We start from the raw sequence: 19,514 nt of genomic DNA on the forward strand, positions 1-19,514 counted from the left end.
GTGGGATAATATGGATGTCATACACACACATAGATATAATAAGAATAATTATATGCTATTATTTACTATTATAAAATGTTAGCCCGGGCTTCAGTTGTTAAATGAAGTATGAGTTAAATATGTGTAAATACTCTAATAACTAATTTGTAATCGATGATGGATTGATTAGAAATTCAGGTTATGCTCAAATTACACATAGATAACTTTTCTGACATATCTCATCTTTAGAAAAGAGAGTGCACATTCTCTAAAATACTTGTGTGTTAATTTGAAAGATCAAAATCACAAAATTTGAAGTTCTCAAGATACTGATGGATTCAGGTATACTTCCTCATCTAATTTTTATTCTTGATGATCTGAAATGAAAAATCCTAAGCTACAGTTCTAAATATTAAATCAGAGTTTTTACGGTTTTAACGGTTCATACTTAACTTCTTTCTATATAATAAGGCTAAAAAGAAAATTTCATAATATAAAATATATTAAAATAAAAAAGCTCGATTAGATTTATGAACTGTTCAAATTAGGTATTACGATGCATAAATTCGACTCGATCAATAACTTTAATTTTATTTCGATAATTATTGCATCAAATTTAGATACCTTGCAACTACTGGTGGACATTCACTTAACCTTAGCTGTACAGCAAGGCATCTATACTCCTAGTCTCCTAGTATTTCCTAGTTTTTTGCTTCTAAAATTACGTGGTTCTCGTTCCATTTTTAAAACGTTTTAATTATGGTTAATTATGGCGATAGATTTATTGGTTGAAAATTATTTATCGAATTTAAACAAATATAACATGTATAGAAAAGGCAAAATATCTCATCAACCTGTATGGTAGTTGCTACACTTACATCTTTAAAAATTTAATATTTTTAGTCAACATTTTGTTAAAGAAAAGTGATTTGATTGATTATTTTTTAAAAATTAATAATTAAATTTAGCTAAAAAAAGAATAAGGACTAAATTGATAAAAATATAAACGTTAAAAGACTAAATCTAGAATTATTACATCATAAGTATCAAACTAAAAACATTTCCTATTTCACATATATTTTTTATACAGTAAAACATATCTCTTTCTTTGTCAATAATTGTAACTGTATTATTTATAAAAATATATAAATATTAATATAAAATAAAGGGTAAATTACACTAGTAGTTACTTAGTTATTAATATTTTTTTATCATTCAACTATGAAAAGTTACAAAATGATCGCCTAATTATTTAATTTTGTTGTAATATCGAGGATTAATTTTTAAAGAATGAAAAACGATAAAAATTATTATATTAGATTTTTGGATGTTTTCATTTTTTTTTGTATATTGTCAATCAAATTTGTTTTTTCAACTTTTTATGTGAAAAAAAAAACGCAAACATGCAAAAAGGAAGAAGACCAAATTGCATAATATGTAAATGTTGAAAGTTAGATTTTTTAGAATCAAGATTAAATTGACACAACGAATAAATATTGAGGGTTAAAGTTATTATTATATTAATTTTAAAAGCTAATATCATTAGCCTAAAAATACAGTTAAATAATTAAATGACTAAAAAATAATTTATTAATAGTTGGATGACTATAAGTAATTTAGCCGATAATAAATACCGCGTAATGTAAACAAAAACATGTGATTCACAATTCATATTCAAGTATTTCAGTTTCCTGTTTGCTTATAAATTGGATACTTTTTTTTAAAGTTCCAATTCATAGTCACAAAGCAACTTTTGATTATCATTTTTAAGCTTTGAATTTGATTTGCTTTTATCATCAATGGCGGCAACTAAGATCGAAATTTCGGGTCCCAAATCTTTGTTTTCTAATGAATTTCTTTGCAATTCAACTACGTTGTTGATTTCAAGGAAGAGAAGAACAGTGAAAGTGAGGATGCCGGTGGCAGCGACAGCGGCTTTTACGGCGGTTCAAATGGAGGCGAAGCTCATCGAGCTTGATTCCATCAAGGTTATCCCCGAAACTCCGGTGCAATTCGCGGTGTCGGGTAAGGTAACGGTGGAATACGATGCGATGGAACAAATGAAGGAGTTGATGTTTAATTGGTGGGATTCTTCTAAAACCGCCATCGATGCTCAGAGAGGAGTGTTTTTACAGCTTGTTAGCTCTGATATTGACCCAAGTAAGCATTCTATTCATGAATGCCATTGGTCGTGGCGATGAATGATTTTGACTTATTTGGTTAAAACCTAACATAAGACCCTGTACGTTTTTAAAATTTAGAATTTAGTCCCTATGTTTTTATTTTTAAGAATTTAGTCCCTCTACCTATGGAATTGAATTTAACAAAAACAAGTAGAGGGACTAAATGCCTGAAAATCAAAGAATAGGAACTTTTTGCATAATTTATAATATTTTGTACTTTGAAAGCAAAATTGCTAATATGTTTTGAAATAAATGAAGGGACGGGGAAGGCGAAGGTAAGCAAAGAAGCCATATTAGATTGGTCCAGAGATCTGCCCATAAACGCCGATAAATTCGTCACTCACGAGGTTCAGTTCCTCGTCGACGGGAACTTTGGGGTCCCTGGAGCTATCCTCGTCACCAACAAGAACTCAAAGGAGTTCTATTTGAAAAGCATCACCCTCGAAGGCTTCCTTCATTTCGACTGCCAATCTTGGGTTCAACCGGAGAAACTTCACCCGAGAAAAGAATCTTCTTCACCAATAAAGCATATTTGCCAAATGAAACGCCAATGGGACTGAGAGAGTTGAGAGAGAAAGCATTAAGGGAATTGAGAGGGAATGGAGAGGGTGTTAGGGTTTTATCTGATAGAATTTATGATTACGATATTTATAATGATTTGGGTAACCCTGATAAAGGCCTTGAATTTGCAAGGCCGGATTTGGGTGGTCAACGTCGACCTTATCCAAGACGATGCCGTACTGGCCGTCCATCCACTAACTTAGGTGAGCTTAAATTTGTTTAGTTATTACTGTATATATGTATGAATATTATGTGAATGTCGGCAATTAATATATCGATGAAAACGGCACAGATCCCAAGTCTGAGTCTCCAGCGAACGAAATGATGCCGATGTACGTACCGAGAGACGAAGCATTCAGCGACGGGAAAAGGAGAACAGTCGATGCCGGAAGTCGGAAAGGGATGATGAACAATCTTTTTCCCTTCTTTAAACATTCGATTGAGGGTGACTCAATCAATTCCTTTGCCGATATCAATAATCTCTACAAAGAATCTCGAAACCATTCGAATTTCCCAGTTGAATCCACGGCCGATGCTTTCAAATTCGACCCTCCTAATATTGTCTCCAGTAAGTTCCTTGTCCTTTAAATTCAGAAAAATATATTGAAATGAAAAACAATGTAATTTATGAGAAAAAAAATTTGCAGGGGAGGCTTCGTGTTGTTTACGAGACGATGAATTTGGTCGATTCACACTCGCCGTCATGAATCCCATAAGCATTGAAAGGCTCAAGGTATTTACATATACATATATATATATACACTGAAAACTTTGGGAAATTCAACTCAGTGAGTTAATTCGGGGTTGTTTTGTGCATGTATATGATCAGGTATTTCCACCTGTAAGCAAATTGGATCCCTCCATTTATGGTCCAACTCAGTCAGCTTTGAGAGAAGAACATCTTATCTCTCATCTCGATGGCATGTCCGTTCAACAGGTAAGAAAAAAAGCTACGACATTGACTGTCTCGTTTGATTTCGCGAGTTGGCCTACGCTGATAGCATTTTTGCTATCACTACGTACGTAAAGTTTGGTTAAATTGCATATTACTTTTTTTTTCCCTAAAAAAAAATTTAAATTAATCCATAAAAAGTAAATAATCTTTTTTGTTAAAAATTCTATTTCTAAAGTTAAAATTCAATGTGGTTGACAAAAAAACCATTCAATTACATTTGATGTGTCATGTGTATCTCATGCTAACGTATATGAACCAACTTTTAATAATAAAAATGGATAGAATTTATAATAGAGGGATCAATTTATTCTTTAATCTAACTTATAAGGACTAATTTGCTATTTTTTAAATAAAGAGGATAAAATGCAATTTAACTCTTAATACAAAGTCTCCATAATACTTTTACCTGACCTTATATCATTTATCTTAAAATTAATTTTGGTTAATTAAAACAATAAAAATGTATTTATTTTTATTTTCAATTTATTATATTCATATTTGAAAATATATATATATTAATATTTAAATGATTTTATAGTTAAATTATCAATATTTAACCACTTAATGTATATATATATTTTGAAGTAACTTAATGTATATTTTCATGGAACCAGAGAAAGAATTGTATAAAACTGTGATTCGACATCATGTTTATCTCTTTCTAATAAGAAAATGACAAATCAAATTTTTTCTAAATCAAAATTTATCTGATTTGTCATTCTCTAATTGTCATACAATCACTCCTCATATTCCTATCAATTCAAACATTATTGTACCTTGTTTGTCAAGACGCTTCAATTTTACATTTTATTATTATGGATTTTATATGTTTATTTTGTTTTGATTTTTGTTTGTTTTGTTTTGTTTTTTTGCAGGCAATTGAAAAGAAAAAATTGTTTACATTGGATTATCACGATGTGTTCCTTCCGTTTCTCAGCAGTATAAATGCTCATCCCAATCGAAAAGCTTATGCAACTCGGACTATTTTCTTGTTGACTCAGTTTGGTACTTTAAAGCCAATAGCTATTGAACTCAGCTTACCATCGATGAACCCTTTTAAGCCTTCAAAACAAGTGATTACACCTACGGAGGATGCCACTTCTAACTGGCAATGGCAATTAGCTAAAGCCCATGTTTGCTCCAATGATTCCGGAGCTCATGAATTGATTCAACATTGGTTGCGAACTCATGCATGCAGGGAACCATTTATCATAGCAGCACGACGACATTTAAGTGTAATGCATCCGATCCACAAGCTTCTTCATCCTCACATGCGATACACAATGGACATAAATGCCAGAGCTCGTGAACTTCTCATTAATGCTGATGGAATAATCGAGTCTCTCTTTTCCACTAAAGAGTGTTCCATGGAGATTACTTCTCTTGCTTATAAAAACTGGCGTTTCGATATGGAATCCCTTCCTGCAGATCTTATTCGAAGGTATATACATATAGGGATTAGTTTGCAATTATTATATATAAGATAAATATGAATGAGAGCTGAATTTTACTTTTGTAATGCAGAGGGATTGCAGAACAGGACCCAACTGAGCCGCATGGCATAAAATTACTTATAGAAGACTACCCATATGCTAACGATGGGTTACTTATATGGTCAGCCATAGAGAGACTGGTTAAGGACTACGTGAACCATTATTACCCGGATTCAAATAGTATTCGATCTGACTCGGAACTCAACACTTGGTATTATGAGTCCATCAACGTAGGCCACGCTGATCTCCGCCATGAGACCTGGTGGCCAAAGCTCTCAACACCGGACGATCTCGTCTCGATCTTAGCCACCCTCATTTGGATTTCTTCAGCAAAACACGCTGCTCTCAACTTCGGACAGTACCATTACGGCGGCTACGTCCCCGTACGCCCACCCTACATGCGGCGTCTGATCCCAAACGAGGACGACCCGGAGTATTCAAATTTTGTTTCGGATCCAGAAGGGTATTTCTTGTCATCGTTGCCGAGCTTAAAAGAGATGACGTTTTTATTGTCAGTGCTCGATATGTTATCCACACATTCAGATGACGAAGAGTATTTAGGTGATCGAAAAGAGCTTTCAACATGGAGAGGGAACCCGGAGATTATTGAAGCTTTTTACAGGTTCTCAATGGAGATGAAAGCTATTGAGAAGGAGATTGATAGGCGAAATAGTGATCCAAAGCTTAGAAATAGATGTGGGGCTGGGGTTTCGCCTTATCAACTACTGGTGCCATTTTCGGGACCTGGAGTTTCTTGTAGAGGAGTGCCTAACAGCATTTCTATATGACTGGATCTTGGGACTTCTTTGTATAGAAATACAAATTAGCAATTTCTAGGGGCCAACCAATACAAAAGCAAAGCCTGAAGCTTTAATATTCAGCTCTGATTAAATTTTGGAGTGAAGTCGGGGAGGTGCAAAGCTTTTTTAGAGTTGTTTTCTTTCATTCTTTATTCAAATTCGAGATTTTACTTAAACAATATCAAATTCTTTATCGTTTCAATTCTACAAGAGTTGGTATATGTAATACAAATTTCTTTTGACTATAATTGTATCATATTTTAAGGCCTAAATAAAAAACGGGTCTCGAAATTGTATCGTTTTTTCCACTTATGTATCTATACTTTATAGGTTATTGTGAAAAAAATAAATAAAATAAAGAACACACAAATTTTTACGTGAAAACCCTTTCGGGAAAAAACCAAGGGTAGAGGAGAAGAAACTATGTCGAATTCGAAAAAACTATATCTATTTATAGGCTTGTAAAGTCATATTCTAGTAAGACTAAAATAACTTATTCTAATCAATATCAAATAGATAGAATTTAATAAGGTTTAAAAAAACCTTATTCTAAAATAAAATAAAAGAAGTGTAATTCTATATGGATTCTTCTTTTATTTTATTTTACCACTGTATTTTATTTAAATAAGGATTCGGGTCACTTAATTCTAACAATCTCCACCTTGACATGAATTCTCAATGAACAAGTTCTTCATCGTGAACTCTCAACGAACAAGTTCTCCACCTCTTCCGTAAAACCCCTTAAAGGTTTAACTTCAACAATGAACACCAACCAAGTCTAAGCAATGCTCAAACTTGGTTATAGGAAGTGACTTAGTCATCATATCTGCAGGATTTTCATGAGTACTAATTTTGCTCACAACAATATCACCACGAGTAATAATATCACGAACAAAATGATACCGAACATCAATGTGTTTTGTTATCTCATGAAACATTTGATCTTTTGTAAGAAAGATGGCACTCTGATTGTCACAAAATACTGTGTTGATTTAAAGGTCTTCATCGAGTTCACTAAAGAGTCCCTTCAACCAAATAGCTTCTTTACAAGCCTCAGTAATTGCCATGTACTCAGCTTCAGTGGTAAACAAAGCGACTGTAGTTTGCAAAGTGACTTTCCAACTAATTGCACAACCTCTGATTGTAAAAACATAACGTGTGAGAGATCTTCTTCTATCAAGGTCCCTAGAAAAATCAGCATCAACATACCCAATTATTCCATCTCTAGTTCTTCAAAACTATAAGCAAACATTAGTAGTACCTCGTAAATATCTTAAAATATCTTAAAATCCACTGAACTGCTTTCCAATGTTCTTTACCGGGATTCGCCATATATTTGCTAACTATCTGGACGTGAACAAACCATAGCATACATGAGAGATCCCACTGCACTAGAGTATGGAACATGTGACATGTACTCAATCTCATCATTTGATTGTGGAGACAAAGCTAATGAAAGTCTGAAATGGGCTGCTAAAGGAGTATTTAGCACTCTGCATTTTGAATCTGCAAAGAACTTTCTCAATGTACCCCTTCTGACTTAGGTACAATTTTTTTGCTTTTCTATCTCTAAGAATCTCCATACCAAGTATCTTCTTTGCTGGTCCTAAATCTTTCATCTCAAATTCTTCACTTAGTAGGGTTTTGACCTTTCTTATCTCTCATTTATCTTTTACTGCTATCAACATGTCATCAACATAAAGAAGTAGATACACAAAAGAGCCATCACTGTTTTTCTTAAAGTAAACACAACTGTCAAAACTACTTCTTTTGAAATCATGAGAAGTCATAAAGGAATCAAACCTCTTGTACCACTGTCTTGGTGGCTGTTTCAAACCGTAAAGGGACTTTTTCAGCAAGCAAACATAGTCCTCTTTTGTTGAGACTGTAAAACCCTCTGGTTGTTGCATGTAAATATCCTCCTCAAGTTTTCCATACAAAAATGCAGTTTTTACATCTAACTGCTCAAACTCCAAATCATGCATGGCCACAATACCAAGCAAAGCTCGAATCGAACTATACTTAGCAACTAGGGAGAACACATCTGTAAAGTCCACTCTTGGAATTTGACTGTAATCCTTTGCAACAAGCCTTGCTTTATATCTCGGTTCTTTAACTCCTAGAGTCCCTTCTTTCTTTTTAAACACTTATTTACAACGAACAGTCTTTTTACCTTTAGGAAGTTTCACAAGATTCCATGTTCTGTTTTTGTGGAGTGATTTCATCTCCTCTTTCATAGCAAATATCCACTTTTCTAAGTCTTCACAGCTAACCGCCTCAGAATAATTAGATGGCTCTTGATTCGCATCTATATCTTCAGCCACATTTAAAGCATAAGTAACTAAATCAGCCTTAGCATACTTCTTTGGAGGTTTAATTTCTCTTCTAGTTCTGTTTTTAGCGATAGAGTATTGTGGTGAAGAAACAACTCTATTCTCAATTTTTGTACTGGCTTGAGGAGTCGACTCTGTATTAATCTGATGTTCCACCTGCTTTTGATTTTCTTTATTGGAAGAGTCTTTAAGAGATAAGTTAGGCAGCATAGCAGTTTCATCAAAAACAACATCTCTGCTAATCACAACTTTTCTATTTTCAAGACACCATAACTTATACCCTTTTACACCAGCTTTATAACCAAGAAAAACATATTTAATGGATCTCGGTTCCAATTTTCCATTATCAACATTAGCATATGCAGGACACCCAAAGATCTTTAACTCAGAATAACTAGCAGGATTACCAGACCATACCTCTTGTGGAGTCTTTTTCTCAATGGCAATGGATAGAGATCAGTTGATCAAAAAACATGTAGTAGAGGTTGCTTCGGCCCAAAATGACTTTGGTAAGTTGGCATTTGACAACATACATCGAACTTTCTCTATGATCGTTCTGTTCATTCGTTCTGCAACGCCATTTTGTTGTGGAGTATGGCGAACTGTCAAGTTTCTCATAATCCCTTCTAACTTACACAATCTATTAAACTCATCAGAACAGAACTCTAAGCCATTGTCTGTGCGGAGGTATTTTATTTGTTTTCCCGTATGTTTTTAAATCATAATTTTCCAAGACTTAAATGCAAAAAACACATCGCTTTTCTGCTTCAAGAAGAACGCCCAAACTTTTCTGGAAAAATCATCAATAAAGGTTAGCATATAATTAGCTCCACCTATCGAAGGCACTCTCAATTACCCTCACAGATCAGAATGAATATACTCCAACGTTCCCTTTGTGTTATTGATTCCTCTATTGAATCGAACTCTTTTTTGCTTCCCAAAAACACAGTGTTCACAGAAATTCAGTTTGCAAATTCCTTGCCTATCAAGAAGTCCTCTTTTGCTTAATTCTGCCATGCCATTCTCACTCATATGCCATAGGCGCATATGCCAAAGTTTAGTAATATCATCATCTGACAAGGAAGAGGAAGCAACAGCTGCATTACCAGTAACAGTAGAACCCTGCAAAACATATAATTTGGCAGTCTTTCTCTGTCCTTTCATCACAATAAGGGAACCTTTGGAAATCTTTAAAACCCTACTTTCAGCTGTGTATCTGTACCCTTTTGAATTAAGAGTACTTAACGAAATTAAATTTCTTTTAAATTCTGGAACATGTCGTACGTCACTAATTGTTCTGACAACTCTATCAAATATCTTAACTTTAATTGTTCCAACACCTGCGATTTTGCACGAAGCATTATTTCCCATCAAAACAACACATTCAGACACTGTTTAATAAGTTGTAAATCAATCCCGATTGATACTCATGTGAAAGGTGCAGCCTGAATCAAATATCCACTCCTTGCTTACTTTAGAATCATTGACAGAAGCGACTAGAAGTTCACCATCGCTGTAGTCTTCTACAACATCAGCTTCATCGAAATTTTCTGGTTGTTTTCCCTTTTGATTCGCAGCCTCCCTTTTAATCTTATTCTGTAGCTTATAGCACTCAGATTTAATGTGTCCTTTCTTCTTGCAGAAGTTGCAAGTTTTACCTCTGTTTGAAGAGTTTGATCTACCCTTAGATTTACCGCGAGGATTCCGTTCCTGTGTCCTTCCACGATCATTATTAGCATTCTGATCTTATCTCCCACGAACAATGAGACCCTCTCTCTGACAGTCGGGTTTAACCACAAGATACTTTATCTTATCATAAAAGGTCAAAGAATCATAAACCTCATCAACTGTGAGAGACTTGCGGCTATATAAAATTGTGTCTCTAAAAGTTGAATAAGACGGGGGCAACGAAAAAAGTAGAATCAACCCTATATCTTCCTTATCATACTGAACCTCCATGACCTCCAAGTTTGAGAGAATTTCTTTAAACACTGTTAAGTGTTCGTGTACAGAAGCACCTTCCTCCAAACGATAAGTATAAAGACGCTGCTTCATATGCAACTTGTTTGTTAGAGTTTTCGACATATATATTTGTTCTAACCTCTTCCATAATGCAGCGGCGGTCTTCTCTTTCATCACATCCTGCAAAATTTCATTGGACAAATGCAGATGTAATTGTGTTAACGCCTTTCGATCCTTATGCTTCTTCTTTTCATCTGTTAATGTCGAAGGCATCTTATCTATCCCTAGCAGGGCATCCTCCAGATCCATCTGCACAAGAACTGCTTACATTTTAATTTGCCACAACGCAAATCTGGTGTTCCGATCCAACAACGGAATTTCATACTTCAAAGACACCATTGCCGTGATCGAGATGAACAATCCGAAAGCTCAGATACCAATTTGTGAAGAAAATAAAAATAAAATAAAGAACACATAAATTTTTACATGGAAACACTTTCGGGAAAAAAACTACGGGCAGAGGAGAAGAAAATTCACTATGTCGAATTTGAAAAAATTACAAGAGAAATAGACTATGTCTATTTATAGGCTTGTAAAGCCATATTCTAGTAAGACTAAAACACCTTATTCTAATTAATATCAAATAGATGGAATTTAATAAGGTTTAAAAAACCTTATTCTAAAATAAAATAAAAGAAGTGTAATTCTATATGGATTCTTCTTTTATTTTATTTTACCACTGTATTTTATTTAAATAAGGATTCGGGTCACTTAATTCTAACAGTTATTATGTATTGAGAGTTGTTAGCACTTATCTATTCACTGAGGAATTTGTAACTGTGAGGGCATTGAGTTCGTAAACAAGTGTATTGCTTGGTTTATAACCTAAGTGTTCAGGGAGAAAACTTAGAGAAGAGAGATATAAATCTTTAGGTGTATAGGAGTATGGCATATGGCGTAAACAATTGTTGAACTTAACAAATACACAGTCAAATATATCATATGCGGTTCAACACTTGAGTCAATTTATGTAAAAGCTCAAGAAATCCCACTTTGAAGCAGCACTTCGGATTGTTCAGTGCATAAAGAAGAATCCAAGGCAATGGATTTTGTTGGCTGCGATAAATAAAGCGCGGCTTGTTGCCTATTGTGATTTTGATTGGGCTGCATGTCCTATATCTAGAAGGACAATCATTGGGTTTTGTGTTAAGCTTGAGGATTTGCTTGTTTCTTGGAAGTACAAAAAGCAAAGTACAATCTCATGTTCGTAGCTGAAGCTAAGTATAGGAATATGGCGTCGACAGTTGCTAAAATAGTATATGGTTGAATGGCCAATTAAAAGAAATATATTTAGCCTTGTTATTTTTTGGCAGCCAAGAAGCACTTTAGATTGTAGCAAATCTTGTGTTCCATCGGCAGACTAAACACATTGAAATCGATTGCCATTTTATAAGAGAATAAATACGAAATAGGTTGATTCAGATGCAACATGTGAGTAACTTGCAGATGTGATGATAAAGGTGCTTGGAGTCCAACAACATGATCAATATTTGATATCCAAGTTGGGGGTTAAAGATCTTTATCAAATTCCAACTTGAGGGGGAGTGTTGAAAGGTTAGCTGATAATTACTGGTTAGTTAATGCTTTAATTTGTAATCTAACTAAAAATTGTTAATTGGTTAGTTGGTTAGGGGCTAAACTGTTACGTATAAATACACTATGAATGTAATTTAAAATATATTTGTTTTTCATTTAATGAAAGTTATTATTCTTTTCTCTTCTTCATGCTCTAGCTGTCGCATTTGCTCTTCTACTTTGCTTCTCTTGTACTCATCAACAGCGTGTCATGGGTTGACTACGGTCATCGGTGTTTCTCAACGGGCTTAATAATCTCTGTAACTTGCAACTAAGTATAAATTTATTTTTTAGTAGAATATATTTTATTAGATTCACAGTTAGCATAAATTTTTAAAAATCATTATTAAATAATTATATGATATACAATTTCATGATTTACATTTATAAGCACAACTGAAATACAAAGCTATATTTCAACCTTAGCTTTTGTATTGGTTGGCTCCAAATAAAAAATTGAAGGTTTAGAATTTCCCAATTTTCAAATGGAAATGCTGTTAGGCACTCCCCTGCAAGAAACTCCAGGTTCCGAAGATGGCACCATTAGTTGATAAGGTGAAACCCCAGCCCCACATCGATTTCTAAGCTTTGTATCGCTATTTCTCTTCTCAATCTCCTTCTCAATAGCCTTCATCTCCATCGAAAACCTGTAAAATGCTTCAATGATCTCTGGGGCCCCTCTCCACGTTGAAAGCTCCTTCCGATCCCCTAAATACTCTTCATCTTCTGAATGTGTGGATAAAATTTCGAGCATTGACATCAAGAATGCCATCTCTCGTAACCTCGGCAACGATGACAAGAAACACCTTTCGGGATCAGAAATGAAATTTTGGTACTCTGGGTCATCCTCGTTCGGGATCAGCCGCCGCATGTATGAGGGGCGTACGGGGACATATCCGCCGTAATGGTACTGTCCGAAGTTTAGAGCGGCATGTTTTGCCGATGAAATCCAGATGAGAGTTGTTAGAATCGAGACGAGATCGTTTGGTGTTGAGAGGTTGGGCCACCAGCTTTCATGGCGATGATCGGCGTGGCCTACGTTAATGGACTCATAATACCAAGTGTTGAGTTCCGGGTCAGATCGGATACTATTTGAATCAGGGTAGTAATAGTTGACGTAGTCCTTAACCAGTCTCTCAATGGCTGACCATATAAGTAACCCATCGTTGGCATATGGATAGTCTTCTATAAGCAATTTTATGCCATGCGGCTCAGTTGGGTCCAGTTCTGCAACCCCTCTGCATTACAAAAGCAAAATTCAGCTCTCGTTCATATTTATCTTATATATAATAATTGCAAAGTAATCCCAATATATATGCACCTTCGAATAAGATCTGCAGGAAGGGACTCCATGTCGAAGCGCCAGTTTTTGTAAGCAAAAGAAGTAATCTCCATGGAGCACTCTTTAGTTGAAAAGAGGGACTCAATTATTCCACCGGCGCTAATGAGGAGCTCACGAGCCCTAGCATTTATGTCCATTGTATATCGCATGTGAGGATGAAGAAGCTTGAGAATCGGATGCATTGCACTTAAATGTCGGCGTGCAGCTATGATAAATGGTTCCATGCATGCATGAGTTCGCAACCAGTGTTGAATCAATTCATGAGCTCCAGAATCATTGGAGCAAACATGGGCTTTAGCTAATTGCCATTGCCAGCACGTAGTGGCATCAACGGGAGGCGTAATCACTTGTTTCGAAGGCTTAAATGGGTTGGTAGACGGTAGGCTAAGTTCAATCGCTATTGGCTTCAAAGTTCCCATTTGAGTCAAGAAGAAAATCGTTCGAGTTGCATAAGCTTTTCGATCGGGGTGAGCATTTATACTGTTGAGAAACGGAAGGAAAGCATCATGATAATCCAATGTAAACAGCTTTTTCCTTTCAATTGCCTGGAAAAAAAAAAAAACAAACATAAGACTCATAAATTAATAAAATGTAAAAGCATATTTTTATATACAATTATTATAATTATTTTTAAATTTGAAATCCAAGTGCCGTAACAAGCAAGGTACAACGATTTTGAATTGATAGGGACCTGTTAATGTCCTCATGTTGGTTTCATGACAAATATCTGTTAAAAAACGATTTATATATGTTAATACAATGTGCACATACTAGGACAAATGTAACTGTTTAGTTTTTCGTCAGCAATGTTTGTTTTTAATGTAGAAATAAATAAAAATTTCGTATGTAGTGATAGTAAAGTCGCTATCAGCGTAGGCCAACTCGCAAAATCAAACAAGACAGTCAATGTCGTAGCTTTTTCTCTTACCTTTTGTACGGTCATGCCGTCAAGATGAGAGATAAGATGTTCTTCTCTCAAAGCTGACTGAGTTGGACCATAAATGGAGGGATCCAATTTGCTTACAGGTGGAAATACCTGATCATATACATGCACAAAACAACCCCAAATTAACTCACTGAGTTGAATTTCCCAAAGTTTTCAGTGTATATATATATGTATATGTAAATACCTTGAGCCTCTCAATGCTTATGGGATTCATGCCGGCGAGTGTGAATCGACCAAATTCATCGTCTCGTAAACAACACGAAGCATCCCCTGCAATTTTTTTTTGTCGTAAATTACATTATTTTTCATTTCAATATATATATATATCTCTGAATTTAAAGGAAAAGAACTTACTGGAGACGATGTTTGGAGGGTCGAATTTGAAAGCATCGGCTGTGGATTCAACTGGGAAATTCGAATGGTTTCGAGATTCTTTATAAAGATTATTGATATCCGCAAAGGAATTGACTGAGTCACTTTCAGTTGAATGTTTAAAGAAAGGGAAAAGATTATTCATCATCCCTTTCCAGCTTCCGGCATCCACTGATCGTTTTTTCTCGTCAACGAATGCTTCGTCTCTCGGTACGTACATCGGTGTCGTTTCGTTTACGGGAGACTCAGCCTTGGGATCTGCGTCGTTTCCATCAAAGTTAATTAGCGTCCAACGTTCGTACAATAATGAAGAGCATCTTTAAATATAGCTTTACCTGATTTTGTGGAAGGACGACCAGTACGGCATCGTCTCGGATAAGGTCGACGTTGACCACCCAAAACCGGCCTTGCAAATTCAAGTCCTTTATCTGGATTTCCCAAATCATTATAAACATCATAATCATAGATTCTATCAGATAAAACCCTAACACCCTCTCCATTCCCTCTCAATTCCCTTAGTTCTTTCTCTCTCAACTCTCTCAGTCCCATTGGCGTTTCATGTGGCAAATATGCTTTATCGGTGAAGAAGATTCTTTTCTCTGGGTGAAGCTTCTCCGGTTGAACCCAAGATTGGCAGTCGAAATGAAGGCAGCCTTCTAGGGTGATGCATTTCAAATAGAACTCCTTTGAGTTCTTGTTGGTGACGAGGATAGCTCCGGGGAACCCAAAGTTCCCGTCGACGAGGAACTGAACCTCGTGAGTGACGAATTTATCGGCGTTTATGTGCAGATCTCTGGACCAATCCAATATGGCTTCTTTGCTTACCTTCGCCTTCCCCGTCCCTTCATTTATTTCAAGACATATTAGCAATTTTGCTTTTAACGTACAAAATATTATAAATTATGGAAAAAGTTAAATTGTAATATTTAAAAACTTGTAATTTAGTCCCTCTACTTGTTTTTGTTAAATTCAATTCCATAGGTAGAGGGACTAAATTCTAAATTTTAGAAACTTACAGGGACTTAGGTTTTAACCAAAAAAGTCACAATCATTAATCGCCATGACAAATGGCATTTCATGAATAGAATGCTTACTTGGGTCAATATCAGAGCTAACAAGCTGTAGAAACACTCCTTTCTGAGCATCAATGGTGGTTTTAGAAGAATCCCACCAATTAAACATCAACTCCTTCATTTGTTCCATCGCATCATATTCCACCGTTACCTGACCGGAGACGGTGAATTGCACCGGAGTTTCGGGGATAACCTTGACGGAATCAAGCTCAATGAGCTTCGCCACCATTTGAACCGCCGTAAAAGCCGCTGTCGTGGCCACCGGCTTCCTCACTTCCACTGTTATTCTCTTCCTTGAATTCAACAACGAGGTTGAATTGGAAAGAAACTCATTAGAAAACAAAGATTTGGGACCCGAAATTTCAATCTTAGTTCCCGCCATTGATGATAAAGCAATTCAAGTTCAAAAGCTAAAGAATATTCTCAAGAAGAAATGGTTTCTCGTTGTCTGCGACTTTGAACGGAACATAAAATGTTCAATCCTATTTATAGGCAAAGGGAACTGAAATTTTGAAGGTAAAATTCTATATGAAGTCCTTATACTATGCATTTTTTGTGGGTTTAGTCCCTCTATTATAATTTAATATTTTTTGTGTATTTTCATGTGTAAGGCCAATTTTTTCGTTGATTTTTCTAAAAAAATTGATGTGATATATTTTTCTAAAACATTTTATTTTTCTAAAACATTCTATTTTTCTAAAACATGTGATGAAATGATATATCACTGATGAAATGATATATCACAAGTTTTTCTTTTTCTTTTTATATGCCAACAATTTTTTGGTAAACTATAAAAATAGTCATTTTTGTTTGTCTCGAGTTATATTTTAGTCACTTATGTTTGAAATGTTACATTTTAGTCACTTACGTTATCATGTTGTAATATTTTAGTCACTGAGTTGTTAATTGCCATTAGCAGTATAATTATAAGCTGACGTGTGGTACGTTAAATCATCATTTCAATTAAAAATTTTAGGTTAAATTATACTTATTTTTAGTTTGATTCATACTGTTTCATGAGTCCATCGATTTTTTGTCTTGCTCTGAACTGTTGTATCAATCGATTATTAATCCAATCAATCTGACCGACTAACTAATCTAGTCTAGTTTCAACAACCTTGGCATATTGTATAAAAAATGCCAAGATGTATAGGACACATGACCACGTGTTTTGTAAAAAATAAACCACGTCAAATTATTAAAAGAAAATTAGCCTCCAAGGAGTAAAGAGACTAGAAACTATGGAATTATAATTGAGAGACTTAATCCACTAAAAATACAGTAAAAGTATCAAGGAGGTCCCTGTATTAAGAGTTGTATTGCATTTTGCTTTTTCTACTGAAAAATAGATAAATTAATCATTATACATTAGATTAAAGAGTAAATTAGTCATTTTAAAAAAAATCCAATCCATTTTTACTATTAAAAACCGTTCTTTATACATAAAAAATAAGGTATACATGGCTTACCATGCATCACAGTCTGGTTTTTCTATTAGCCACGCCTGTTTTTAACAATAAAAATAGATGAAATTTTTAATAGAATGAATCATTTTACTCTTTAATTTAATATACAAAGACTAACTTATCCAATTTTTTAGTAGAAAGAGCATACGCTTTATAGGCTCACGCAAGGGGCGGAATTAAATTTATATTTTTACGATTTGAAAAATATAATTTTATTATTTTAATAATCTATATATCTTTATAATTTTTAAAAGGTTAAATTAAATTTTTATCTTTTAAAGAGGCCAATGTGCAATTTTACCATTACTAATTTAAAATTTATAAGTTAGAAAAAACTTAAATTAAAAAATCTATCATTTTAAAAGGTAAACATGAGAAATGAGTCTCTTAGTTGGTCAGCGACTACTCACGCGGTCCCGTTGAATTATTTTGTTGTCTTACTAACTAGCAACCATACCGATCAAATTTGAGTGAATCATATGTAACAAATTTTGGACCATTAAATCATCCACGTCAGAAAAACCACAAATAAAACGTTTAAAAAGTGAATGACAAAAACGACAGAACTTTACACACAGATATGGAACATGGTCTACCTGGCTTCTTCCCACCCCTACCTAAGCTTTTAGAAATAACGTTTAAGATAAATACTTTATAAATATTTGGATAGACGGTGAGTTTGTGTTCGGTGAAAATTAACGGTGAAAAGATATTTCGATTTTTCATAATTTTGAAATTGAATAAATTGATTTTTTTTCAAAAAAAAATTAAAGTAATTTAATTTGTGTTAAATTTCGAATGTGAACAACAGATGATAATTAATCACGATATTAATATTTTTCATCAATTGTATATGATTTTGATCGGTATAATAATAAATTTAATCGTTAAAAGTTTATACATTCTGTCGATTTGATCTTGATTTAACAAATTTATCTTGTAATATTTGTGCAAATGTTGAGGTTGAGCTTATTGAATTTATCAGAATTAAGGTCAATATGACAAATTACGTAAACATTCAAGGCTAAATTTGCTGTTTTTCCAATTAAAATTATACGATTAACAGAAGATATTATCGTTAGACTTAATTGTCCTTAATTGTTCACTTTTGAAATTTACAGAAATTAAATTTATAGTTATTCATTTGTCTTGAATTGTCCTTTGTTGTTGCACACATGAATAGAATAGCACCAGAATCTAGCCTCCACTCAGAATGATTTACTTGTAGTAGCCATATGAACTTCAAAAACAATCCCTAATAAAATGCCATTTCTTTCCACAATTGAACCAAGAATAAAAGCATTACGAGCAATTTGTAAATGAGTCAGAAAATTTTGTATAGCATATGATTTCGAAAAATGTAACATCTTCTTCTTATATCCACTTTGAGAGGGTGTCAATGTGGATAAAATTGCACATACTTGAAGTGAATTAGGAATCTTAATTTCTAGTTCACTTAATTTTGAAACTAGAATCTGTAATTCATGCACTTGATCCACAATAGATTTAGCGTTAGCGATGGTAAATTCAAAATATTTTAATGCTAAGAACCTTTATGTGCCTTTCTTCTTGTTCTTGTATGAGTTCTTAAGTGCAATCCATATTTCCTTTGATGTAGTCATGTTTCTGTAGAGGTCATAAAGACGACCTCTGAGAGAATTCAGTATGTAACCACGACAAATACACTCATCTTCTTGTTCTTTCTTTCTTTCTTTCATAACATCATTATAGTAGGTAGGTGTTCCTTCTAGTAATGGTTGTACATTTGGATCAAAGACATAGAAGATCTTCTTTGTTGTTAACATATACAATATTTTAGATCAATGCACAAAGGATATCAGATTGGTTCGAAAATTTACATGCATAATAAATACAATTATATCAATAAATTCAATGGTGGATCATTAAAATATTAATATTTTTTAATATTAATCTCACTATAGATTCTTATAATATCTATTCTTTTTTGTTACAATGCTTAGAACTTCCCGTAACCCATCCCCAACTTTTTTTATTTCTTAAGGTATCTACTGGAGCAAACCCCGTAACTAACCCTCCACATTTTGTAGGCCCATTAAGGGGATAGATGCTGGCCACGAGTTTTTAAAGCTACTCCATACTCAAGGCGAGGATCAAACCCTTGACCAACCCTTCTCCAACTTTTAAATAAAAGGATAAAGCGCTTCAGCGTATTTAAACCTACATCCTCTTGTATTAACAACAATATTCATGCCAATTAAACCAAGAATCAACCCACCCTTTATAAATATTCTTAGCACTATTTTTTTTGGATAAGTAAATTATATTCATCCATCCAGAACAATCTTTTATAATTGAAAATTTTCCAATCAAACCACAATTGAGCCTCAATGAAAAATAATTCACTGCCCAATTCATCCTTTGGGTCCATGTTT

The 19,514-nt window shown here is 34.2% G+C and overlaps 1 protein-coding gene and 1 pseudogene across 1 annotated transcript; one reads left to right on the forward strand and one right to left on the reverse strand.

The window, feature by feature from the left end:
• The first annotated feature begins 1,729 nt into the window (after window positions 1–1,729).
• LOC107961068 (linoleate 13S-lipoxygenase 3-1, chloroplastic-like) lies at window positions 1,730–6,100 on the forward strand (annotated as a pseudogene).
• A 6,211-nt stretch (window positions 6,101–12,311) lies between these two features.
• Window positions 12,312–16,092, reverse strand: LOC121230896 (linoleate 13S-lipoxygenase 3-1, chloroplastic). The gene is made up of 7 exons (XM_041116433.1): window positions 15,656–16,092; window positions 14,897–15,403; window positions 14,544–14,819; window positions 14,374–14,459; window positions 14,172–14,279; window positions 13,223–13,788; window positions 12,312–13,139 (listed from the first exon to the last, which is right to left on the reverse strand). The coding sequence occupies exons 1-7, from the start codon at window positions 16,014–16,016 to the stop codon at window positions 12,383–12,385; spliced, it is 2,661 nt and encodes an 886-aa protein (XP_040972367.1). The 5' UTR covers window positions 16,017–16,092; the 3' UTR covers window positions 12,312–12,382.
• Window positions 16,093–19,514: the final 3,422 nt, after the last annotated feature.

This window comes from Gossypium hirsutum, chromosome A06 (genome assembly GCF_007990345.1).
Source record: "Gossypium hirsutum isolate 1008001.06 chromosome A06, Gossypium_hirsutum_v2.1, whole genome shotgun sequence".
Classification (NCBI taxonomy): domain Eukaryota; kingdom Viridiplantae; phylum Streptophyta; class Magnoliopsida; order Malvales; family Malvaceae; genus Gossypium; species Gossypium hirsutum.

What these genes read in the sequence shown, in the direction of transcription:
- LOC121230896 (XM_041116433.1), bottom strand. Translation starts at nt 16,016, where the DNA reads ATGGCGGGAACTAAGATTGAAATTTCGGGTCCCAAATCTTTGTTTTCT. An exon ending in TAGCTCTGATATTGACCCAA is followed by an intron (nt 15,404 to 15,655) that starts GTAAGCATTCTA and finishes AAATAAATGAAG; the next exon opens with GGACGGGGAAGGCGAAGGTA. An exon ending in CCCTCCAAACATCGTCTCCA is followed by an intron (nt 14,460 to 14,543) that starts GTAAGTTCTTTT and finishes AAAAAATTGCAG; the next exon opens with GGGATGCTTCGTGTTGTTTA.